At 37.4% G+C, this 26,588-nt stretch overlaps 1 protein-coding gene across 1 annotated transcript in view; it reads right to left on the bottom strand.

Annotated features, from left to right (window-relative positions):
- Window positions 1–1,977: 1,977 nt before the first annotated feature.
- The window catches only part of LOC138328568 (probable serine/threonine-protein kinase ndrC), a 32,254-nt gene continuing 7,643 nt past the window's right edge, over window positions 1,978–26,588 (bottom strand). Inside the window, exons 2-13 of the mRNA XM_069275441.1 lie at window positions 10,933–12,317; window positions 10,572–10,612; window positions 10,171–10,242; window positions 9,806–9,969; window positions 9,403–9,514; window positions 7,463–7,600; window positions 7,020–7,161; window positions 6,323–6,454; window positions 5,993–6,129; window positions 5,381–5,521; window positions 3,478–3,567; window positions 1,978–3,354 (exon numbers count right to left, since the gene is read on the bottom strand). Coding sequence (XP_069131542.1) covers window positions 3,283–3,354; window positions 3,478–3,567; window positions 5,381–5,521; window positions 5,993–6,129; window positions 6,323–6,454; window positions 7,020–7,161; window positions 7,463–7,600; window positions 9,403–9,514; window positions 9,806–9,969; window positions 10,171–10,242; window positions 10,572–10,612; window positions 10,933–12,172 — 2,481 coding nt within the window. The 5' untranslated portion in view covers window positions 12,173–12,317 and the 3' untranslated portion in view covers window positions 1,978–3,282. The remainder of the gene's footprint in view (window positions 3,355–3,477; window positions 3,568–5,380; window positions 5,522–5,992; window positions 6,130–6,322; window positions 6,455–7,019; window positions 7,162–7,462; window positions 7,601–9,402; window positions 9,515–9,805; window positions 9,970–10,170; window positions 10,243–10,571; window positions 10,613–10,932; window positions 12,318–26,588) is intronic.

The raw sequence follows: 26,588 nt of genomic DNA on the forward strand, positions 1-26,588 counted from the left end.
CACAATTTGGCTTCATGGTCTGACCGTATGTACTCATTTCACTTCACTATTGATGTAAATAAATGATTTTTGGCAGTACTGCCAAAATTCATTTTCAGCTCTTATTTGTACATGTAAAATTAAAACCTATGCATTGAAAGTACTGTAATTTTCAAAAAGTTGGTAAATTTTGGTGATGAATAACATATTAAAAACTCATCTTGATTCGCGAGTATGAAAAATACGGCACATATAACTTTAACAGACAATAATTAATATGCTGTACATAACACAATAATCTGCTACCATGTTACAGATCCAACACATAGCTCATTCACATCATTATGCAAAAAACAATAAACATCTATAATATCACATGATTGTTTAACAGACAACATTTCAAGCTTCAACAAGTGGGTTCAGGTTACAGTTAGTGTTTATATAAACATCAGAAAAATATAAGTATTAAACAGTCAGAATACTCTAGGATCAGTTTGAACAAGATGTACTGTACAAAAACATTGAACAAGCATGCTCCGGTAACCTGTCCCTCGTGAGATCAAACAGATCATGTAACATTGAACTGAACACTGTAAAACAACTTTCTTCTGCTACTAAATTTCACGATTTACAATTCAAAAGAAATTGCGGATAATGAAAATAAAATTGAGTTATCTGTCAATATCAGTAAGGTAGTCATTCACAGAGATAAACTTTCACATCAAATCGTAAACTTTGTGTAAGTAAATTGCACATGAAAGAAAGTTGATTTAATGTACCAGTTACTAGTATATAAAACAATTGGTTTTTTACAGCTGAAACCGTAAAGTGAACAACCTAACTGAATTTCTGCTATAATTAAAAGAACTCAATATTTCTTTTGGTACAACAACCTATACAGATGTTCTGGGCTTTCACCTCTCTGGTGACTAGATCATGATAAGAGTTTTCAGGAGAATCAAATAAAAAAATCAAAGTTTTTCCTCATGATCATTTGAGGTTCAAATGGTTAGAGGTGAAGCCATAAGTCTCCTCCATGAACAATGTTGATAGGTAAGGCTCTTGTGTAAATTGATAAACACAATTAACAAGGGCAGTAACAATGGTAACAATGGACGTAAAATGCAAAGCAAAAATAGTACTATTTGATTGATAAAAGCACATTATTAAGAATTAGTAAATAACAATTCAATAACAGGATAAATATCACGCCATTTATGTACTTTAAAATCATTTAATTCTACTTACAAAGTCAGTAAAAGCATGATGGTCAATATCTTAATATATAATACTAGTACCCGGTATCTGAGTTTCATATCAAAAGTAGACCAGAGGGATCTTGGCGCCCACCAAAGAATGATCTATGTCTGACAATGGAAAGAGGGATCTTTTCTCTGCTTTTCAAACTTTTGCAAACATACTACATATAAAATTAGAGACAGATCGCTTCAGTACTTTGCCCTGGGGGATCAGAGCCATAAATTTTATTTACCAAGTTCTGTTCCCCCTCCCCCAAGGATGTTTGTGGCCCAAATTTGGTTCCAATCATGCAGAACTCTATAGGACTAGTAGCGATTTAAAGGATTTACCTCTATTTCCCCTATTGGGCCCCGCCCCTCCTGCCCTGGGGGATCAGAAGGGCCAAAATTTATACAAAGTTCTGTTCCCCTCCCCCAAGGATGTTTTGTGGCTGATTTTGGATTACAATCCATGCACAAACTCTAGGACAAGTAGTGATTTAAAGGGATTTACCTCTATTTTTCCCTATTTGGCCCCCGACCTCCTGCCTCCTGGGGGGACAGAGCCAAAATTTATACAAGTTCTGTTCCCCCTCCCCAGGTTGTTTGTGGCCAATATTTGTTACCCCTCCAGCAACTCTGGGGGACCAGAGCCAAGGATATGTTGACGGTACGGGCGGACGGACGGGACGACGCACGATGGTACAATGCCATGTGCCACATATGCTCATCCGAGACAAGTTCGGGCCAGGTGAGTAACAAACTTCAACTATCAAAATCCAAGATGGCTCCTTGGCGGCCAGCTTGTTGATCAATCGGTCCCAAATCGAAATATGCACAACAAGAGCCCTAGGGGAACCTATATATGAAATTTGAGAGAGATTCATTCAATACTTTCTGAGAAATAGTGATAACAAACTTTAACTATCAAATTCCAAGATGGCAGCCTGGCAGCCATTTTGTTGACCGATCGATCCAAAAACGCATTATGCACAACTAGAGCCCTAGGGGAACTTACATATGAAATTTGAGAAAGATCCCTTCAGTACTTTGTGAGAAATAGCGATACCAATCTTTAACTATCAAAATCCAAGATGGCTGCCTGGCGGCCATTTTGTTGACCGATCGATCCAAAAACGCATTATGCACAACTAGAGCCCTAGGGGAACCTACATATGAAATTTGAGACAGATTCATTCAGTACTTTCTGAGAAATAGCGATAACAAACTTTAAGTATCAAAATCCAAGATGGCTGCCTGGTGGCCATCTTGTTGACCGATTGGTCCCAATATGCACAACTAGCGCCCTAGGGGAACCTACATATGAAATGTAAGACAGATCCCTTCCGTACTTTCTGAGAAATAGCGATAACAAGAATTGTTAACGGACGGACCACGGACAAAATGAGATTTGAATATGCTATTTTAGATAGATAGACAAATGGTTATACGTCTTTCTTGCTTTTAGAGATTTTTAGGTAAAATTTAAGCCCTACAAATATTTGAAAATAAATCTAACATAATTAATCAAACATTTGAAATCTGAGTCGTTGTGATGTTTAACAGTTTAAATATGAACCCTACTGTTCTAGTTGTTCTAGGTTTTGTTCAATTACTATTCTCCTCTTTCCTACACATATGAACACATTATTTACAACAGCTCTGTCTTTTCAATCACATCACCAAACCTATAAGGTCCTACATGACGGAGTCACTATTAAAGAGCTATCAATCTTCCTACATGATGGAGCCACAAAGAGATATCATATCAAAGGCAAATTAAATGTTAAGTCTTAAATCCTGTATCCTTAAAACATGCTAGACGATGCCAGTGACAGATGACTTGCTAGACGATGCCAGTGACAGATGACTTGCTAGACGATGCCAGTGACAGATGACTTGCTAGATAATGCCAGTGACAGATGACTTGCTAGACAATGCCAGTGACAGATGACTGGGTAGATAAGCTGCTAGACGAAGCTACAGGTAATCCGGTAGATGAAATACAAGGTGATACGTCAGATGAATGTTACAAATGATTAAGGAGATGGTCTGCTAGTCGGTTCTACCGATGATGGAGTAGTTGAGTCAGTTTGTCCTGGAGAGCAGTCACTGTAATCCTGTTTTCTATGTTGTGCTGTGGAAACAAAACGAGAATTTGAGAAATATATTTAACAATACAAACATGCTACATAGTATTCTTGCTAAAATTCATTAGAGCAAAATGAGGAATAGTTCTTTAATCTGTTTAATTATTTACCTGCCAACAATTATCCATCAAGAGATTTCTGACTTGTGGTGGTACTGTGTGTTTGGTGGCCGTCATCATGTTGTCCACATTACTCATCACCTGTAATGTAAAATAAGACACACTCTTCTCACCTCGTACAATATACCTTAGACATTAGCATGAACCATACAGAAGAAAATCTTTTCTATAAACAGTTGTAGTCTGTTTCAGTTTGGTTTATTAAAGTCATATTAACAGTGGTCTTTTATTATGTTACAACGTTTATGTCATTACAGAAATCCTACCATTTACCCCTACATAAACCTAGAGTCTGGGGTAAGTCTTTTATGTCATTACAGAAATCCTACCATTTACCCCTACATAAACCTAGAGTCTGGGGTAAGTCTTTTATGTCATTACAGAAATCCTACCATTTACCCCTACATAAACCTAGAGTCTGGGGTAAGTCTTTTATGTCATTACAGAAATCCTACCATTTACCCCTACATAAACCTAGAGTCTGGGGTAAGTCTTTTATGTCATTACAGAAATCCTACCATTTACCCCTACATAAACCTAGAGTCTGGGGTAAGTCTTTTATGTCATTACAGAAATCCTACCATTTACCCCTACATAAACCTAGAGTCTGGGGTAAGTCTTTTATGTCATTACAGAAATCCTACCATTTACCCCTACATAAACCTAGAGTCTGGGGTAAGTCTTTTATGTCATTACAGAAATCCTACCATTTACCCCTACATAAACCTAGAGTCTGGGGTAAGTCTTTTATGTTATTACAGAAATCCTACCATTTACCCCTACATAAACCTAGAGTCTGGGGTAAGTCTTTTATGTCATTACAGAAATCCTACCATTTACCCCTACATAAACCTAGAGTCTGGGGTAAGTCTTTTATGTTATTACAGAAATCCTACCATTTACCCCTACATAAACCTAGAGTCTGGGGTAAGTCTTTTATGTCATTACAGAAATCCTACCATTTACCCCTACATAAACCTAGAGTCTGGGGTAAGTCTTTTATGTTATTACAGAAATCCTACCATTTACCCCTACATAAACCTAGAGTCTGGGGTAAGTCTTTTAGTGTTATACACCTTACACAAGAAGTTTTTTTAACCATTCTATTAACAGCAATTCTATCTTTACTTAAGGTATAGATTTTTATTTTGTTGAGGTTATAAGGGTATAATGATAATGGAGCATGTGTATTCGCCGGGGTTACATAAAATTTACACCAGCTTCATTATCATTATACCCTAATAACCTCAACAAAATAAAAATCTTTTCCTTATATTTACAGTTTTTCACGTAAATGAATATAATTTATTCTCGCGGCAGTTGCATATTTGTTATTAAAATACCCCTATTTTTTTCTCTCTCGTCTTCGTCAACGAATTCAATTGAACAGCTGATTGGAATCGAGTCATTCATATGTTCCCATCAAAAGTGGGGTCATGACCCCACGTTGCTACGCCATCGACTGTTCCCATAACAATAGAATTGCCGCACGTGTTGTGCTATCATTATACTCTGATAATGATAATACTAGAAAGCATGGTTATTGAGTCCATGTCAGCGCAAACTGTAAATATTCTTGGATAAATGACATTTTTTTTGGTAAAATATTACTCTAACATAAATGCAGAATATGCGCAGCCAGACCTTGGTTCAAAACCAGTACAGCTCTCTGTTTGCCAGAAATCGATCTGATCCAGAACCGTTATATTACAGTGCATCAAAGTAATTCTATCATTGAAAGTATGAACAGATAAGGATGATCATCTATTTTGGATTCACTAGCTCTTTTAACATATACGTTACTTGTTTTAAGTAGATAAATTTCTTGATTATGATGAATCAATTGATTCTGAACCTTTACATAAAATTAGATAAAATACAAATGACATTATACCGCTTTAAATATAGCTTCCCGACTGGAGTGCCGTAAGTGGTGCCACATCTGTTTTCCAGTCAGCATCTCTGCAAACAGACAAGCTGCTCCCCATATGTCTGATCTCTCCTCCAGCTTTATATAACTGTCACAGGCCACAATCTTAAGGAATAATGGGAACAGTATGAGGCATATACATAATAATTTGTACATCTCTTTTGGTTTTGCTTTAGTCTAGATAAATCATATTGCATACATAACATAGTATACAAAGGACTATGTATGGTATGGGCTGGGCCCTTTTTGGCCCTTAAATCCTTGAAAACTGTTATTTAGTGATTAATTTGTTATATTTATTACATCCCTGATTCAACTATAATAACTGTTTTTTAAAAACCATAGAGCGCATCCTTGAACAAACTTTATATTTCTCCTAAAGATGAATTGGAAGTGCAGACATATTCTCAGTAAATATTAAGTTTGTTCAAGGATGCAATCTATAGTTTCATAGACAAAAACTTGGCAAAAAATGACAAAAATTTTCAAAATTTCCACATTTCATAATTTATAACAGGAAAATTTTGTTCCTTACTCTCTATGATTTTTGCAAATTTTTATATATAGAAAGCTTACCTCAGGGGGTACGATACAGGCCGGAAGTGTACTTTTGTGGAAAACCACATCTGCTTTATCATTCCTGATGAGTGACATTGATAAATTGGACAAGTATACCTGGTTACGTATTGTGTCCTTAAACAACACATTGGAGGCTGAAAAACAAGCAACATTGTTTACAAAAGAGGTCCAATAGGCCTGATTCTTTTATCAGGTACTGATATCTAACTGATTCTCTATATCAAACCATTTAGTAAACAAAAAGACACATGATAATATGAGACAAATGGAATGCAATGTTTTTCAGATATTTGGGAAAACTGTTTACCAATATACTTGTTTGCTTACCTGTCCAGTATAGGTAAATGATTTGCTTTTCATGAAGGAATGTCAGAGCGCTAAGTAACTGCTGCATGATAAAGGTAGCCTCATCAGGTCTCAGGAACATGTGGAGATCTTGGTACTCTTCTAGTGTACCACCTGTAACACAAAACACTTCACTATACAACTAAGGAAACGTACAGGTATCAAAACACTTTACTATATAGCTAAGGAAACATACAGGTATCAAAATGCTTCACTATACAGCTAAGGAAACATACAGGTATCAAAACGCTTCACTATACATCTAGGTAAACATACAGGTATCAAAACGCTTCATTATACAGCTAAGGAAATATACAGGTATCGCAACACTTCACTATACAGCTAAGGAAATATGTGTTACACTTCACTATACAGCTAAGGAAATATGTGTTAAACATCTATAATATGAAGGCCTGCATGCCAGATTTCATCAATGAAAAAAAATAAATCGTAAAAAGAAAAATTTGCAGTATGAAATTCTTTTTGGCAGTAGAAATTATAATTGTATCAAAATAAAACCTTCCCTTATAAAAGTGTTACATTTCATACCTTTTAAACTGGACACTACAAGTGAAAACAAAGTAATACCCTTTTGGCCCGGAGATATATATTCCCATCAATATTTACAACTCAAGCACAACTTTATTGTAATGGTAATTCAGTGATTATCAATGCTTACCACACATGAATTCTGTACATGTGTATAAGTAGTCAGCCGTGTTGTAGAGCCACATGTGGGGAACTATACGTTGGTGCCCACAACCAATCAGCTTCCTGTAAACCTCCATCAAGTTGCTTCTACCACGATCTTTCTTCAACACCTACATATAAATAACACCAAATTTAGTTTTCTTAAAAGAACATCATTTGAAAGTTATAAGTTTTGACATTAAGAGTTGATAAAGAACATTGGCAATATTAGATCAAAGTTTTATTGGTTTTTGTAAGTTATCATTAAACTTTTTTTGACTTTTTAAACCGCTTTACCTGTATCAGTATGTGTGAAAAGTTTTGATGACTAGGAAATTTTGCATTCACCATACAGATGACTGGTAAAGCATCAGGAACATGTAAGGCAACAGGTCTAGAAGTGATTAGAACCTAACAAGGCTTCCAACTTACGCGCTTAAGTATCAAGTCTCTGCTGTCCACTTTCTCCTCTTCTTCAGTAAACATGGCCACATTACCGTAGTTACCAAACGTGGTGATGAGGATCATCTCGGGACTAGGGACGGCGTCAGTGTAACCAGGGGTGGTGAACTGAAACAGGGTGGGTTGTCATATTGTTAAAATACTCTCCAAGTTCCATTTACCATTAGTTCATACAAAACATATTATTTGCAAGACTACATGTACAATCGTCATAAACGATGATAAGAAGAAAAACAATAGCAATCAAAATCTAAGAGGGTGGCCTGTTGGACATCTTGTTGTCCCAAAATGTATTAAGCAAATCTAGGGCTTATGTGGAGCCTATACATATGAAATTTGAGAATGAGGCCTTCAGTATTTTCCGAGAATTTGTGGTAATAAACTTCAACTATCAAAATCCAAGATTGCGGCGATTGGCAATCTTGTGTATTGATTGGTACAAAGAATCTACCATATTTTCCGGAGTATAAGCCGCGACTTTTTTCCTTGAAAATCGGGAGTGCAGCTAATACACCAGTGCGGCTTATCCGTGGACGAAAACCAAAATCTGACCATGTTTTTGCATTATTACGTCGTGGGCTTATATAACGGTGCGTCTTATACGTGTACAAAACCTGAAAAAATCGTAAAAAAGACCTCTGCGGCTTATCCACAGGTGCGGTTTATTGTCCGGAAAATACGGTACACATGAAAATATGACACAGATCCCTTCTACAGTGCTTTCTTAGAAATAGAAGTAACAAACTTCAACTATCAAAATCCAAGTTGGTGGCCAATCGGTCACAAAATGCATTAAGACCCTAGGGTAACCTATAATGGAACTCGGTTAATACGAAATCAAAGAACAGAGATAAAACTTTGATTTATCCAAGTGTTTGAATTAAGCGAGTTCTCAATTAAGTCTACTGACGTTCTTAGTAATTTACTTGGTAATAGATCTGCTTGTTTCATGTCGTAAAACGATGTGAGCAAGAAAGCTATCAGAATCGTCGATGGTGGTTGCAAAATTATAACAATAAAATCAAAATAAATCTAAAATATCAATTCATCAACTGCACTCACAGCAGATTTTTCACTCACATATAAATAACAGACATAACTTACGTAATTGAGACACGTTTTCATAGGAAATTATGTAGAAAGTAATTCTGCGCATATCAACTCATGATCAAACGATGGTGGCTGGTGAACAGTGTAAAGTCTATTTTGCCGAGTAAAAAGTTCAAAGCACTAACATTGCTCACACCTAAATAATTGTAGCATCGCTCTATAAAAACAGTGATCTTGTGCGGCTCCAAGTTGTGATTGCATTTGGAACACATTGCAAGGTGGTAAGAGATTAGTTCCATTCGAGTGTTCACACCATGCATGTGACAGGCTGGACGAGAGCACCTGTTTTGTATCAGGTCGCTATTCAGTCGAGGTAATGTTTATGTAAGTAATGAACATGAACTGTAGCTTTACAAATGATTATTGCTGATGATTGTTGATAAAATATAACTTTGGTTCAATGCTAAACATTTAACAATTTTCCCGTGTTTTTGTAGTTGTAAGAAGCTTTTGAAATGCTGTTTTACGGCATATTTGTGGAAAAATCTGCATTTTCGGTAATCTTGTTGTCCAAAAAATCTCAATTCGATTTATACAAATGTTTTATGTATGATTTTTGTCATTCTGACCAAAAATTTACTTTGTATTATCTGAGTTTTTCGAGTTTTCTGAATTAGAATTTTCTGAGTTTGATAAACAAACAGATGGAAGGACCGACCACAGGCAAAAGATGATTTAAAAAGACTGAAGGCAGCATTTGTTTTACTATATAATTTCCATGCTATATTTACCTCCTTTACCTCCCCCCCCCCCTTTTCACCCCCTCCCAGAACCTCTCATTCCCTGCATGATCCCTTTACCTCTAGGAACTCTCCTCTGGCTGGGTAATCTTTAAATCTCTGGCCAAGACTGATACAGGGCAAACTCTGGCAGAGTAGGAACTGAGACACTTCCTCAATCCCGCTGGAATAACTGTAACAGTAAGAAATGAGAAAAGTATAAACCTGAGGTCAACTCAATTGTGCACTCTTAAGAGAATTTCTTATACATGTAGATGGAAAAGCTTTCAGAGGTGAGTTACAAACTAATTGATCAGAAGGAAATTGAATTCTAGAAGTAGAAGAGAGTAAATCGAAATAGGCTTGAACATGAATTTACCTTCAATTCAACTTTTACAAGACTTTTGCCAGTCTGATAACAAGGTATTTTACAATAATTTTTAGTTTGTCCTAGAGTTGGAATTTCAGTTTCTATGAGAATTACCTGCGTAGGAGATGACACATAGGTACTGCACATTTGTACAGATATTGACAACAACTAAGTGTGTGATGGTAGAGGGCGTGGCCCACCTGTTGGAGGGTAGTGTTACACTCCAGTGACCATTGTCCAGCCAGTGCCTGCGTCAGACCAATCACAGCCTCTCGTACCTGTAACAATGTCAGATTTCATACTTTTGAGTGTTAATAATTTATAATTATTATAATATCTGACTGATATTCAACTGAAATAATCTTCCTTGATTTTTCAAAAAAGTGATGAGGAAGATTTGTTTTAGTGCATATCTGGTAAATAACAATCAATAATAATTAACAAATATTTTTGCTAATATGTAGTACTGTAAAACATACCCTGTTACACTTGGTGTCAGTACAGGAACTGTCGCGGCACCGTGAAATGTACTCAAGGTCAATGGTAGTACTCTGAAAAATGGAAATGAAGTACTGTATATCTATGTAGGGAGAAAAAAATATTACAAAATTACTCCAGAGAGAAAAGGGCAATATTTTACAAATACTCATAATTCTTATTTGAAGATAAACCACAACTCAAAGCAAATCCAAAGCAAACATAAATTAAACAGCATATCACATTAAGAACTATGTTGAGAACCCTGCAAAAACCTTTGGAGAAACCAATCTTACCCTACTCCATCATTTGTGTCACAAACAATATAATAATGTCTCAAAGGTTTCCGATGATTTCCAGAAGGGAGTTACTAAGTCATAAGAAATGTTGACTAACTCCTCACCTCATTTTGCTGCTTAGGCTTGCCTTGGTTAGGTGTCTGGTCTAGAAATAAAAAGTAACATCTTCACATTAATGTTAATATCATAACAGTCACAAAATCAAATTTTGTTTCTTGTCTATGCGTTTACAATAAATTATGTTCACATCTTACTAACCGTATATTGGCTGTGGTAGGGGATAAAGTGGAGGACATGATAAACAGTAGTAAACTGCTCTCTTAGGTGTTTTAAATTCAACAATCAATTTATATTCATAGTTACCATTTAGAGAAAACATTTCTAAGTAAGTGGTAAATTAATAAGTTCATGTACCACATTAGAGGGAGTATTTCACTATTATTCACACAGAAGAATATAACTTACATGGCGAAGGTGAGTTTGGTGATAATTTATAAGTTTCCAGCAAGTTGAGAAATTCCAATGGGTCCTCCAAGTGTCTCTCTAGTAAAGATTTATCATTCTGGATCATTTGAATAAGCATACTGAATGGAGATCTGGGCAGCGCTTCAGCTTCTTCACTAGATTGTGGTGCCTGGGACTCCACATTAGTAGACGGTATTTGTTCCCCACGTATATATTTACTAAAAACAAGATCATAAGATGGTGTTTGATAGCTTGGATCAGGCATGCCCGAGATATCAGTAGGAAGACAAACACTACTGTCAATGCCTGCACTCACATTACTTGGCATGCTGCCATTCTTTACGTAATTCAAGGAATCTTTCATGTTATCCCTGGATGATAACATGCTTACAAGTGGAATATTGCCAGCAAAATTGTCCTCACTTTCCTCCTTACCAAACACAGAAAGTATAGGCATATTTGCATCTTCCCTAGTGGTATCTGAAAATGGAGATTCATATTGCAGTTTATGTCCCGACACAGTAGAGCCACTTTCTGCACTGGACTGAGAGGGTAGAGAGTTGGTAGGTGTTCCTGATGACAGGATACTAAGATTTGGTAATGCATCACTATTTGAACTGGAATTCATTTTTTCCTGAAGAACCTTCATTGAATGTTCTTCATGGTTATCAAAGACTTCACCTTCATGGTTCTGGGAGCCCATAGAATTATTCTTACTTCCATCTGACCCATATCCCGAGTCTTTGTAACTTCGACGCCGACTTTTAGCCTCATTGTTGTTGGAATTATCATCCTCACCATTTTCATGGTCTTGAAAACTGACACTTCTGATATATGGGGCTTGTTCTGGACCTTTGTCCAATGTTGAGGGGTTCCATTTTAAAATACCACATCCTCTGTCTGACGTAGCTGTTTCACTTTTTTCTCTGCCTTTCTTAAAAAAATTACAATCAATAGGTAAATTGTCTGGGTGGTCTGCCCTTGGACTGACCACATCTGGTAGTTCATCACTGTTCATGGAGTCACAGAATGTTGGTGTATGGTCGAGTGAGCTGGCCATAGTAACCAGGTCCGGGACACTGGTACATTGCCCATATTCATTGCAAACTCCTTCATCAATTTCATCAGATCTATCCAAAAGTCTTTTTCTTCTTCCTGGCAGATTATTCGATCTTGAAGGCTTGCTATCTGTTGAATCCTGTGGATGTTCAACATCCTGATATGGGTCAAGGCTTGCCATTACAACAGATTGGACATATACATATATTTGGGTTTGTGTGATAGAAGTCAAATCCGCAGCATGTTGTTTGTAGTGCAGTCAATATACAGTGGACTGTAAACCATCAAGATCTCTAAATCATCACTGTATACAGCACCTTAGCAATCTGAAATAGACAAAAGATACAAAATGCTGAATATATAACACATGTTCTTTAAGACAACTAAGGAAGATGCTTCAAGATTTTTAAGTATACTTTTACAAAGAAAGATATTTTGCGGCCAAATTCATCTTTGGGACAAAAAAAAGTTTAAAGATGATATATATTTAGGAAATTAACATTTAATTTATCTCTGTTATCTCTGTAATGTATCTATCTAAAATTTCCAGGACGTGATAAGATAACTATCATGGGTAAGCTTATAACTTTTTGGACAAGATTATCAAATCAATTTTTCGAATACATTTTGAAAAATTAAAGCTTTATGTACTTTTAAAGATTTGTAAGTATGTAATTGTATAGAAACTTCTAATGTGACTGGATTGGATTAATTAAATATATTGATTATCAACAACCAGGTTGCTCAATAAATGGGTTTAAAAATACCGAAGCAACCTTGGTAAAGTATGATTTACCATTGATTAGGCTCTCATTCCTTTAAGTTTGATAGTGATGTCACAAAAATCATGTCAAAATATGACATAATGATCACCCAGAAGTGGGGATTATTTGACTGTAAATGGTACTTTACACAAGTCACTTAATTAAAGTGTATTTCAAAATTAACATATTGTAAGAGCAACTAGCTATATCTAGTGTTCTTAAGTCCTAGGTTTTTTAATTAAGGTCTGTTAATTATGTCAGTTTGAGGGTAAAGTACCTTAGTTTTTCCTAATGTCTCTCGTAACACCACCTCACTTTTGGCCTTTGGTCAAGCACTCGCCCCTGTGAGGTAGGTTCTCTCCTCTCGCCCAGACACACCATAAGTCTATAAAATTGGAAGTTTCTGCTCCTGCTTAGCATTCAGCATACAGGGAGCAGGACAACTGGTTTGCCCGTTGCCAGTATAATGTGACCAGGTGGGGTGTGTTGCTTGGTGTCCTTGGCAGAATGCTTCAGCAATAAAGCACTATTAAAAAAGGGCAAGAGTTCCACTATACAATGACAATGACCCTGGCTGTTAATAGGACGTTAATTAATTAAACAAACAAATTGAAGGTAAAGACTTTCAGAAGAGAGGAATGTACAGCGAAATTTGACTGGGTCGATCGTAAGCGAGCATGTAGGTAGCTCAATCATATTGATGTTTTGGAAGAACCTGTGCATCTGGCTGGTTTTCAGAGGTACTGGATTCTATTTTCTATCCCGTTAAATACTTTTACATAAATAAATCAGGGAAATAATCGTAAAGGAACAAATGTAGAATTACAACAGAGGGAAAAAAACCACATGACGTATCAGAGAGAGAGTAGTAATTAAGTTCCCACCCTAAAGTCAACATCAGAAATTGTGCAGTAACGTTACATATATATACAGAGGACTCCACATAATCGAATAACGGTTATTTGAATATTTCGGTTATTTGCATAAAATTCTGCGGTCCCGATTTTTTCTTCTTTATCTTTGTTTTTCAACTCCGTGTATTTGCATAGACTTTTACATGACCTCCCGTGACATCCCGTTATTTGAATAAAATATTTGGGAAATTCTATAAATAAAATCGAATATTTTTCAATTTTGCAATATAGTTTTAGCGAAATTCGCCGATATATGTTTCAAGATACTTCGCTTTTACTAGAAATCATCATGGTGACAGATTAACGTTATCGTATGGCTTGTTATTTTATGCATGAATCTGCAAAGGTATTCGACGCTGTTATGATATACATCGGCAGCGGTTGATCATAACTTAAGTATAATCACTGACTCAAACATCTAATTAAAGCATTTGCACTTTCAAATATGTTTATTTATTAACGTAACGTACCTTCATTCGCGATCGGTTGGAGAAACCATGCTTCCTTACAACAATCGCCATTCATGAGTAATCTCGTTCAACCAGAGTCTTGTTGGCTAGGACAGACATGTGTGAATCAAGCCTCTCGTTGAACGAGACATACAAGCATGCAAAGTCGGCGTGCAATGGTTACCGCAAGTTTCGAACAATATGTAGGATACAAAAGATACTTGCTACGTTGTTTCATTGCTACTTGAATACATGTATTGACAAAACAAAATACGCCATCTTTAAATCTCCATTTTTTAACATACAATGGTTTGACATATTAAAATATAGGTTTGTATTTTTACACTGTTTTTAAACTCATACAAAAAATATTTAAGAAACCTAAAAAAAACGATTTGCTAGCAGCTACATATCCAAGCGATTGAAACGTTAAAGCCTATCAAGGTTTTTTTGGTAATCTTCAAATTAGTAATACCAGCAGGGAAATATAGTAATTAGAACCTTTTATGTGGAGAGATCAATAACGCTGTAAGATCGATATATTGTGTTTTAATTGGACTGAAAGATGTAGCCGAGCCTCCATTACGGAACGCATAAAGAACATATGTCCCGCATGTTAGTGCAGACCAGCCCATGCCGGTTGCCCTCCCTTTACATATGGTTCGGGGGGTATAGTGGGAGGTAACGGGCAGAAACGAAGGGTCAGGATAGACCTGGAGATTGCGCCGTGCGCCGTCCCGTAGTTTTTCAAATGTGTGGTGTTTTGGGGATTGAGCAAAAACATTGAAACCTGACAAGTCCCGAAAAAGTATTGTGATTTACAACTTCTTGGACACAATTTTTTGTTTTAATGATGTCAGTTACTTGTAGACAGGACATGCTGCTCCAGGTAAACACATATTGTTGCGTATATTATAGTAGTTCTACAAGTATCGATTTGAAAGTTGCGTAAAATATATTTTTCATATTTATGAGTGTATACTTTGTCGGAAACCAAGATGGCCGCCCAGCTGAATAACTTTTTTGAACTATCATTAGCTACAGACGGATTTCGGCTCTTTGATTAAAATCATGGACTAAATGGGTCACTACATTTACCCTTACAGATTGTAGCCTTTGGGAATTACGGCAATCGGTTAAGTAAAAGGGGCCGGTACAGATAAATAATCATTTATACCAACTCTAAACGTTCTGAAAACACCAGTTTTTTGATTTGTACTTGTTTTGGGAATTAGAGACTTGGAAGATGTATCCCTGACGGCCTCCCATTAAAGGTGTTCGTACAATGGATGTGGAGGTTTATTTAGTTTAGGGGGTCACTATGGGTATGGGCTGAATGTCAAGATGGGTATGTGATTTAAACAGGACCGGGAAATGGTGAACTCGACAAATTTTGAAATAACACTCCCACTGATTCTGGACATGTTCACGTAGTGGAGTCTGAAGTTGGGGCATATTACCTCGGCCTGAACATGCCCGGTTCAAAGAATGTTAGAAAACCGCTTGGATCAACCAGTTGATAAGAACCAGTGACGTGTAATATTCAAACAAACAAACAAAGGATATGAACTTATCTCAAGTTCTAATGTGCCACATCCTTCAACGCAGTCACTGTTCATGAAAAACTCTTCTTTGACGCAGAGTGTTGTTATATTGGTGGGTTTGTTATTTAAATCCGGATATGGAATGAGTTTCACCCCGCGGTTTTACCACTTTTGCAATGCCCGAAAAAATTCATACTAGTTTCATCGCGACCGCAGAAGATACTGAAACTTGTCAAGGTAACCTATGACACCCTGACATGACTTCTTCAAACAAATGTATGTACTTATGTTCGTTGCACTTGATAAATTTTGAACCCGCCACAGTTAACCATGCTACGAAAGAAACATTTTGTAAAACTATTCCTCAAACCGTGTTACCTGAGTCTGATTGGCGCCCCTTGCACGAGGTCTTCCTGACCTGTACTGACAGACTCAACATACGTTGTTGTTGTTTTCGGTCTAGGCCACCGAAACTTCTTCTGCACCTTTAGTTCTTATAATAAACGCATTTGGAATCCTCTGTCTCTATCAGGTTCTGAAGCTCATATTTCTATGTTGCCCAAGACATACTTTTTTGCAATCACCACGTCCTGAGATTCAGTCCCCACATTAGTGTTTTTACGGCAACTGTCGGTTACATTTTCTCTTTTCAACAAAACAGCCCAACCATGACATTTTAAGTCTACGTCTCGGAAACAGGTGTTAAATTTTACGAAGCGCTCCCCAGATTTGCAACTAGGTGTTCCTCAGACTGCAGACTTTACAGAACTAATCGGGCCTTCTTCACTACTGGCGAATTGTTCGTTATCGTGTTTACTCATTAAGCAAGCTGACTGTAGACCGGGTGCCATTCTTTCTACATCGTTACAGAGACTATGCCATCATTCGACTTAAACCTTCTGATTAATGATTGTAATAATTCCTAGCATAATAATCCATTTAGTCCCTGACTTTTATCAACCAGATCAAAAACATGCGCATTGTTATACCAGCAGTGTCAGCATTTACAATTGAATTAACGTCCTGTTGACATCTGCAGTCGGCCACTATGCGGACCCAGTAGGCTGCTGTCTAGTAATATATATTGCTGCCCTATGAAAGTACGCGTATTGACATCAGAAACTTGCTGGTAGTAATGTAGCACGCTCTACTTGTATTTTTCCTTTCTGAAATAAATTGTCTATATTTGAAATGATGTCAGGATTGCTAATTGAGGTACATTTAAGAACTACCTTAACCAGAATCTGTCAGTGGCGGAAACGTATGTTAGACCTTTAGTTTGACCTGAGCACCTGTCACGTATTTGTAATGATCTCAGCCCTGTTGAAACCCCCCCCCCCATCGTGTAACTAGACCTGCTGACCACCCTGGACCTTGCTTTCGTATAAAGGCTAAGCTTCGTAAGTCTTTGACTCCAGGGTTATCTAAAATAATTTGTCATCATACATGCCACCTCATAACCCTTCAGAAGCTAAGCCTCATTCAATGCACAGTTGATTTGACGCGTGCAGCCCCTACAGGGAGAGGATAGTTAAATACGGCGTTCCTGTCCCCCTGCCAACGTCCTGAAGATACACCAATCCGTCTTAAAGGTTGTACCCTGGCTCACCCCGCCCCTGGCGTTGCATGTACCGAGCACAGGCTACGTCTCTGGATCATCCTTCTGTGCCAGTTTAGACTACCTCAACGTTGACAGGCCATATGTGACCACGTAATGGCACCTAGACTTCACCTGGTTGTTGCTTGGGTGTGCTTCGCCCGTTTAGCCTACAGGATATCAAGCACTAACTCCCATGCACACAGTTCCACTGACTACATTTAGCCGAACACCCCAAACATACATGTAAAACCGCTGGTCCATAGAGGTGGACATCGTGCTCCTCGCTCTAGGGGGAACTGTAAAACTATATCCCGGGACCGACGGACATTCCATGCATGGTAGGCCCAGGTGTCAGTAATGGGAGTGATAAATTGCAAAATGTGTATGCTCTATCATCATACGTTAATTATGCCAAAAAAGATGTTGTAATGGGGGGTATAGTTTCATATGTCTGTAAGGGTGTCAACATTAACTGCAGTGTACAAGGGTAAGTTAAACTGAGGCGTTTGTAATGGTATTTGCATGTTGATGTATCTAAAACATTGGCTGCTTTTGTATTTTTTCGATCAGTGAGTTGAATTTGTCTAATGTCGTTTGTGAGAGTCTATCTGGGGAGAAATTGTGTTCCCCTTTCGAATGACTTGAAGCTTTTAACCTTGCAAGTGGAGTTTCTGATTTTCTGTTGTGGCAAATCGTCGCCAATGCGTGGACACAATAATGTGTCATGCTGCTATTTATTAGATGGGCAATCAATAAAAGTAAGGACATAGGATGCTAAAATTTAGGTGCTTTTGCTTCATATGTTTAATCGCTATGGTCATGTTTGAGTAATGAGAGTACGGTTTTCGGAAACAGCTGGTGAAATTAGGGGGGGGGGTTTGTCCCCTTGCCGAATCAATGACCAATGGTATAATGTGGGAAGTCAAGAAGGGGTGGGATTGTTGGCCCTTGTGAGAAAGTGCTATCCGTTGGTGGGTGTCTCGGCGGTCTACTGGAGCATAACGAAATGGCATTAGTTGTCAACTATAGCAGGATAACCACTGTACCTAGCACCAGTTCCAACAACAACGCAATAAATTGTGACATCGGGGCACTACGCTGCTCCGTGAGCCGTCCTTTCATGAATCCGCATACTAGATAGTATACATGAAATACCGTATATATACATGAACGGGGCATAGCAAGGTTTTTAATTGACAGAGTCAATCTGGGTTTTGTCCCCTGCTCGAGACACACATCATAGTTTATAAAAGTGGAAGTTTCCACTCTTGTGGTTGTACCACAGCACGTTGTACACATACTATTTCCATTAATGACCCTGATTTTAAATAGGAAAATAACAATAACAATGCCAAACATTGGTCACTAAAAATATATTATGTATGGTATTCATGAAGTTTTCAAAATAATATGATGGTAAGCTGATAATATTGAGATTCGTTTTTGTCTTGGTATCCGGAAAATAAGAACTAATTGATGTAATGATCGTTGAGTCAATCTGGGTTTTGTCCCCTGCTCGAGACACATCATAGTTTATAAAAGTGGAAGTTTCCACTCTTGTGGTTGTACCACAGCACGTTGTACACATACTATTTCCATTAATGACCCTGATTTTAAATAGGAAAATAACAATAACAATGCCAAACATTGGTCACTAAAAATATATTATGTATGGTTTTCATGAAGTTTTCAAAATAATATGATGGTAAGCTGAAAATGTTGGAGATTCGTTTTGCTGAAAGTCTTGGTATCTATGTCGGAAAATAAGAACTTATTGATGTATTGATCGTTGACTTATATACACCAAGAAATACAAAATGTAAAGATGCTGTGACTTCCGTGTGGATGCTACATGCCGCAGCCAAACCATTGATATCTGTCACTAATAAAGCCCATCACCCACGAACATTCAAAATGTCAACATGTTATGAAAGGTGACAGGAAACTAACTGTTTGTTACTAGATATTATAAACTCATTATTGGACAGTGTTCTGTGCTGAATGTGTTCATTATGGTTTGTTATATAGCTAAATAACACAGACGAACTATATCGCAAACAAATGACTGGCTATAATTTGACCATGACCTTCACAAAGTATGCTTTTCATCCACATTATCGCCTCTTTGAACAATCATTTTCCACTATGTTTCAGTGAAGTGAAGGAATGGCTGCAACAGACAAAACTATTAACAAAAATGCATTCGCAATTATCGGCTCAGTGTCCCACTAATGTTATTTTACAAAGCAACATATGGTCAGATTTACGGAGATATTGCACGATTTGACAAGTTGTCCTTGAATCTGCTAGCAGAAGGCCCTTGATCCTGTTCCTGGTCGAGACCAACACTATGTGTCGACATAACAGAGATCCTAAACCTTCATATTCACTAATAATAGAAAAGGTATCTCTATTTGATGTGATACAATTTTGCCAGTAAACTTGCAAATTCATATGTCAATATCTTGTCAACTAATAATAAAGAGTGCTGTATAAATCAATAGATGCGTCTGTAAAGAAAAGACTGTAGTATGTCGCACAAAATTGCTTAACCAACTTATGGCAATAAACTAACTGACTAAAATAGACTTCATGGATAGAGTATAATGAATCAATGGAAAACAATGCCCCGTCAAAATTTATGTCTTAACTAAGGAGCTATTAGAACGAAAACCACCTTCATCGCCCCTAGATAAGTCCCCTTCTAGTCCAGTGCCTTTTGTTGGTGTCCCCTAAAATCGTTCTGTGTAGTAGACTCTCTTAAACATGCATCCTGTCTGATATCATCTACCTAGAAACGAAATAATTGAGCGTGATTAAGAGAAGTAATAATGTTTTTTGTTGTTGAAGTAAATTCAATTATGGAAATGTGTAATCACGATAAGCTAAATGACGACATTCACTAGTCGGCTGTGTAAATTGCACCTGTCTGCTTGCGCCTTCAATAGCAACGGCTCGAGTGTCTAAAAAGAGTGCATTATAGTGTTCGTGTTATGATTTTTCTTCTTATCTCCTTCTTCTCTGCCTAAATGCTTGGTCTCTATCCGTAACTTCTGAGTTGTTCATAAGCTGTAAGATTGCTGGTCTACGTAAATATAGCCGACAACAAACAATATGTGAATCACGGCCGACGGCTTAATAGACAATCTAGATTAAAAACACAGATTCCCTTATTATCACCTCTATTGAAGACGGAAGAGGTTATAAGGAGTGTCTGTGTGTTGAAATCAGACATTGCATCTTAAGTCAGCTGTTGTTTTTTAGTTTGTCCACCCATCTTTTTTTTACCCCTCTATTCTCCTAAGTATCACGTTCTGACGAACCGAAGGAGTGCATGTAGGGATCCCGCAGGACCACCTACAAAAGGGGAATCAATTGATCCCCTAAAACCTAGCAAAGCCTCCTATGCTCCAGATAGTCGGTCCAGAATAGATTCACTCTAAGAGTTCGAAAGTGCTTTAAAGGTCCAAATATAGAAATCTTGTCCCTAATTAATATGACTCTTGGGCCGTCTGATAGTTTCCCCCTGCAATAGGGTGTGATCGTGTTACGTAAGTGTCAGTATATTTAAGGTGGCTAAATCCCAAGTCCCATGTGGGTATCAACCCCCATCCTGACTTAAACTCAACGATCCTCTATTATCACTCACGACGTTGAATCTAGAGAGATCTCGAGATCATCCCTAGCTATAGGGCGGTCACGTCAAGATGACCTTTTGAAATGGGGGTTAATCATACTTCCCGGCACTTGTCAGAATCTTGAATTGGCGCGACGATAATCGTTTCCTCCTCATAAAGAAGCTGTCCATATTATTTTTGTGGATGAAGTATATCAGACGCTTCATACCGCTTAGAGTGGAACAACCAATAAGCTGTAATAGTAAGATATGTATAAACATTGGGCTGAGAGTGAAGGAACTATTATTTTACTCAATCGAACTGTACTTAATTATGGTTGCCTAGAGAAAACACTCGCCATGGTGCTATGAAGTGACACGTGTGAGTTATAAAGTATTCATCTAGAGAACGTTTGCCGTGACCCTCGCCACTTATGGGATATTTGCCCTCTAGATTCCTGTCTATTGAACGGAGTCCACAATAACACAAAATAGTGGGGTTGATATGGATTTGTATTGTTTAAGCTGTGAATGTGTGCGGGTAACACAAACAGGGGAAATGTTCCAAAGGTCTCGAAAGTTATAGCAGCTATCTTAGGAACTGTGGTCTAGACGACCTAGCAAAAACATATTATAGAACTACCTTACTCACTGTATTTAGTCTCAACCCAACACGCTGGGGTCCCCCATTCGTAACCCCCACAGAACAACAAAACTGAGATACTCATCTCTAAACCTGAACAGACCTAACATCACGTATAATCCTACATAACTCAGGTAGGAAGTCGTTAGAGAGCCGCCAGAGCAGGCAGATGCTATTTTCACTCACCGGCCTCCAGCAACTGTACAAATATTGTAACACATTTCCTTAACTCAATGATAGGCCGGCACGGCTCTCCTCTAATCACCTATCATACAAGATTTTTTGCCCTGTTATTTGCATTTTTTATTTGATTTTTAAACTGACATACTCGAGCTCCTCAAGTGAATCCTACGCAGTGTCCATCACGACTCTAGTAATCATTGTTCCAGTTGTCGCTAGCTCATAAGACGAGATTCTTTTTCATACTAACATCACAAAGGCGGACTCGGCGCATTTTTACTAGGGAACACAGTCGCTCTCGCTATAGTCCGCAGAAAGTGAGAAACATTGTAGTTTCCCGACACAAGTTTGTATGCCGAAACCTCTCCCCATCTTGCTGTAAAAATACCTGCAACATTTTGTCCTATAACATAGCTTTAAATCGCTTCTGACAGTAAGTGTTTTACTTATTAGCCCCCCCCGCCGAGAACCTAAGTGCTTGCGCCTAAAAATAATTCACCTCCTGTCAAACTGTGGTGAGTTAGAGATTCATGTGTGTTTAACATGCCGTCGATGTTTGGTTACGGGTCATGAGTGGTACTAGCGTACACCTTATTGTACAGCTGCCTTAATTGTATTGTATCATTTTATGTCGGTACAACGATTGTGTATATTCAACATACGGTATCAAATTATCCTCAATCTAATGACTAATGAAAGAAGTGGAATTTGTACCAATATTTTTCCCGCCTCGTTAATAATTTCATACGATATGATAAGAACAATTCAATTTTGATGCTCATATTTTGCTCGTCTTAGATATGATAAAAAGACTGTAATAGTTTGTTAGTCTGATCGTGAATTGTTCCCCCTCCTTGTATACAGTGTTGTAGAAACGTATGTTTTTTTTCATGTTATCATCAAAATCTACGCGTCAATACTCATCGCTTATCATCAACATGTCAACATGATGTATGAGTTTCACTTAGTGATGTTTTATCGTCTAAGTCAACATCCTTTTGATTTTAATCTCAATATTCGATCAATTCTTGTGTTGTAAGTATTATTACTTGCCCTTCTTTCTTATTCCTGATTTTTTACCCGATACAGTTTTTGTTTATATCTTGATATTAATGTCCCCCCCCCCTGTCTCTGCTTACCCCCCCCCCCCCCCCCCCCCCCCCCCTTGTTCCCCCTTGTAGTTTGCCTTAAATGACCTTATTTTGTCGATATGACCGTAAAACTCACAACAAACAAGCTCAAAACACATTGCATGCAGGGAAGAACCCTTTTTAGATGATCCTTGATGTTTAATTAATTAAGATGTGAAACTTACAAAACAAAAATTTAGGAGCATTTTTAAAATTGAGATTTTTGTGATAATCAAGGATTTCATAGAAAAAGCGACGAAAAGGAATGCCACAAGCTAAAAAAAGCTTGGGCAATACATTGAATTGTTTTAAAAAATGCTGCGACTATAAGACAGGGTGGAGTGTATTGTTCATTGTCTTTGGCAGTCAGTGCCAGTGACAGCAGTATTAATGGGTAAGATTGTCCACTATTAGTGAAAGACAACATCACCCCGCACATCAAAAAAAAACTCCCAAATACGTAATACAAACGACTATTGCTTGCCCAGAGGCCTTCGTGTGAAACAATATGTAACTCGATTTGATCGCGATAAAAAATACGCCGGATTTCAACTAGTGTAATGATATAAGTAATGTTAGATCGAAACAGACCGTGATTGCTTTTGAACAGAAACGGACGATCTCACTACTCAATTATTAATATAGAAAGCGTTTCTTACCGAAAGTCATTCTTTGTGTCCCAAATCGATGAAAAAACAGATTAAAGGGGAATCAAGATTTCATAGAGAGGTGAATATATCGGAGGCCTGCTGATTGGTATAAATTCAGGGTACATCAGTTAATGGTTAATGTGTGGGTTCGGACCAATACATGTAGATGTAAAATTTGTAAAGAATTTGATGTGCAATTTGTTCAATTTGTTTGGTTCTGTGGTTTCAAAAACATGCCGGTAATTTTCACCAACATAGCACCGGTTTTTTCTTAAAACATCCGGTGGTCCTTAGGTGACCGCTCAGAGGAACCACACATAAAAAGGTTTTGGATGACAATGACAGTTTTCATACTTTTAACTTGTAAAATTAAAAGCATCAAACTTTTCAATGTTGGATATGTTGTGAAAGTAATAAATTTTGTACGCTTAGAGCTCTAGAAAAACGGTACTCAATCGTCTTCTCCTGTTTTTGATAGTGAAAAAATCCATTTGGAAACATCCGGTTGTCAGCAGGTGCCAGCACTGGCCACAACACAACTAAAAACGTTTTTGAAACCTGTCAGTTATTGGGTTTGTGCATTAACTTGTTTTTGTTTGTTATGTTATTGATTAAATGTAAGTCCTATTAATAGCTAGGGTTTCACGTAAAGCGACGGGGGCATGAGGTGTAGTCTACACATGTACATGTACGTGTAACGCAAACATGGCGATTGTGTACATTGTTTCATGTAGAACTTAAAACATCACGAAATTAAAGTATTCAAAGTTGGGTATGGGTAAGAACCAGCCAAATGAAAAAAAAAGACCTTCGAAACGGCCGCGTGTTCTGTATACAAAATTGAGCCCGGGATAGAAATTTATAACCTGGGCCGCTGATTGGCTGGCTAATCTTGAATTTCAAAAGTAAAAATGTTTTCTGACAGGTAATTTATTTCCTTGATAACCATAAATATGAATTTGGAAATTCAGATTGAGATTTAGGGTTCAAAAATATGAATTTTGATAATGAATAGGTAAAGCACATTATTAGAATTTCAGGTTATTTTGAAAGTGCAAAAAATTCTCCTTTTCTTATGAAGAACTTCGACCAATGGGGAAAAAAACTCGTACAATTAGAGTTAAGTATTAGAGGATCATCTCCCTTTGGCCACATCATGTAATCCCAATTACATACACATCACCCCAAGCGCACAAAATAAAAATCGCTGCAAGGGGAAAGGACAATTGATGTCCTATACCTCCGTCATTTAGGAATCATATGACATTGAAATTGGTCAATATATGTGTCTGAGAGCGAGCCCTTTCACATTCGATTTCAAACCTTTCTCTTGGAAATTTCTTAAAAAATTACGGTAAAAATTTACGTTAAAAAAAATGAACGAAAAGCCAAATTCGGAGGGCTATATTGTTTCGCCATTTTTCTAATTCGTGTGTTTTTTTGAAAATTATAACCCTGTACAGGATATATGGCCAATGTCTACATTCACATAAAATCAACTCCCTAAATTAAATGATAAAGGGCCGTACAATCTCATAAATTACAGGGGAAAAATAAGGAAACGGAAGAAATTGACATATTTGAGGAGCTAATTTTGCCCGCCATTTTTCTATATAACCCCTTTAAAATCCATAACTTTTGAAGACAAAAGTTTATACAACATAGGTATGGAAAAATCAAACATTGTGCATGAACAGGTTTTAAAGGGGCTGAAACGCGTGCCGCGAGCGCAGAGGACAAATATAAACTAAAATTTCGATTTTGATGTACTATATTCTCCGCCATTTTTGAATCATATGACCTTGATGAAATTAGTCATTTTACGATGTCTGAGAGCATGAACTTTTCACATCCAATTAAAAAAAACATTTCTCTTTGGAAATTTCATGAAATACGTTAAAATTTACCGTTAAAAAAAAATGAACGAAACGTAATATTACGGGTAGAGCTATATTTTCCACCATTTTCAAATTTAATGACTTTGAAATTACAAAGCACTGTACAGACAAATATGCCAAAGTCTACATTTACGATAAATCAACACCCTACATGTAAATGACAAACGCCCTACAAGCTCACAAATTACGGGAAAAAAATAAGAGAAGAAAATGAAACAAAACGCATTACAAATTCAGAGATGCTATATATCCGCCATTTTTCTATATAACCCCTTGAAAGTTTTTCAAAAACAAATCTTTATACAACACAGGTACGAAAAAACCAAGACTGTTACATACAGGTTTAAAAAGGCGCTGAAACGTTCTCGCGCGAAAGGACAAATATAAACTAAAATTTCGATTATTTGATGTCCTATATCTCCGCCATTTTGAATCATATGACCTTGAATTTGGTCATTTTATGTGCCTGAGAGCATGCTCTGTGACATATGCGCCCAATTCAAAACTTTTCTGTGAACAAATTTTTTGTTTTGACCTTTGCTTGATCTCCTTAACCGAGCGACTCTTGACCTTGACATAAAATTTGATAACATGGCATGAGAAAAGCACGCGAAATGTCAGGATCTGTCAGCATAACTAAACGTGGACGATGAACAGCGTACAGTTTTAAAAAGTTATGAGAGCGTTCAAAAATAGTTTTTTTACATCTGTGATCACCTTGACCATTGAACGTTATCGTTACAAAAATCAAGCCTACGTTTTCAAGCATGATTCATGTACGCTCGCACATAACATGTCCCAATTGAGCGCCGTACTACTTTGATGTTACCCGAATTTTAAATCATTGAAGAAAGTTACTGAAATAAGCGTATCTGTATTGGTGAGAAGGTTTCCTGTAAGTCGTAACTGCTGTTTAAACTTGGCGTATGGGCGTCCCAAATGATTTAGGTTTGTACCTGTACTGCCCCCTATTGTGCATGATCGTAAAAATGTCGACTAAATTAGAAGGATCTTATACTTTTCTTTTATCTCATTCCAAACTGACTTTATTTTTTCCTAATGCCTCCCTTGGTCATGCGCGCACCTGCCACACTTTTGGCCTTGAGTTGAGCGTTCGCCCCTGTGAGGAAGGCTCTGGGTTCTGTCCCCTGGCCGAGACACACCAAAGGCTAGTAAAAGTGGTAGTTTCTTGCTCCTGCTTAGCGCTTC

This window comes from Argopecten irradians, chromosome 1 (assembly GCF_041381155.1).
Source record: "Argopecten irradians isolate NY chromosome 1, Ai_NY, whole genome shotgun sequence".
Classification (NCBI taxonomy): domain Eukaryota; kingdom Metazoa; phylum Mollusca; class Bivalvia; order Pectinida; family Pectinidae; genus Argopecten; species Argopecten irradians.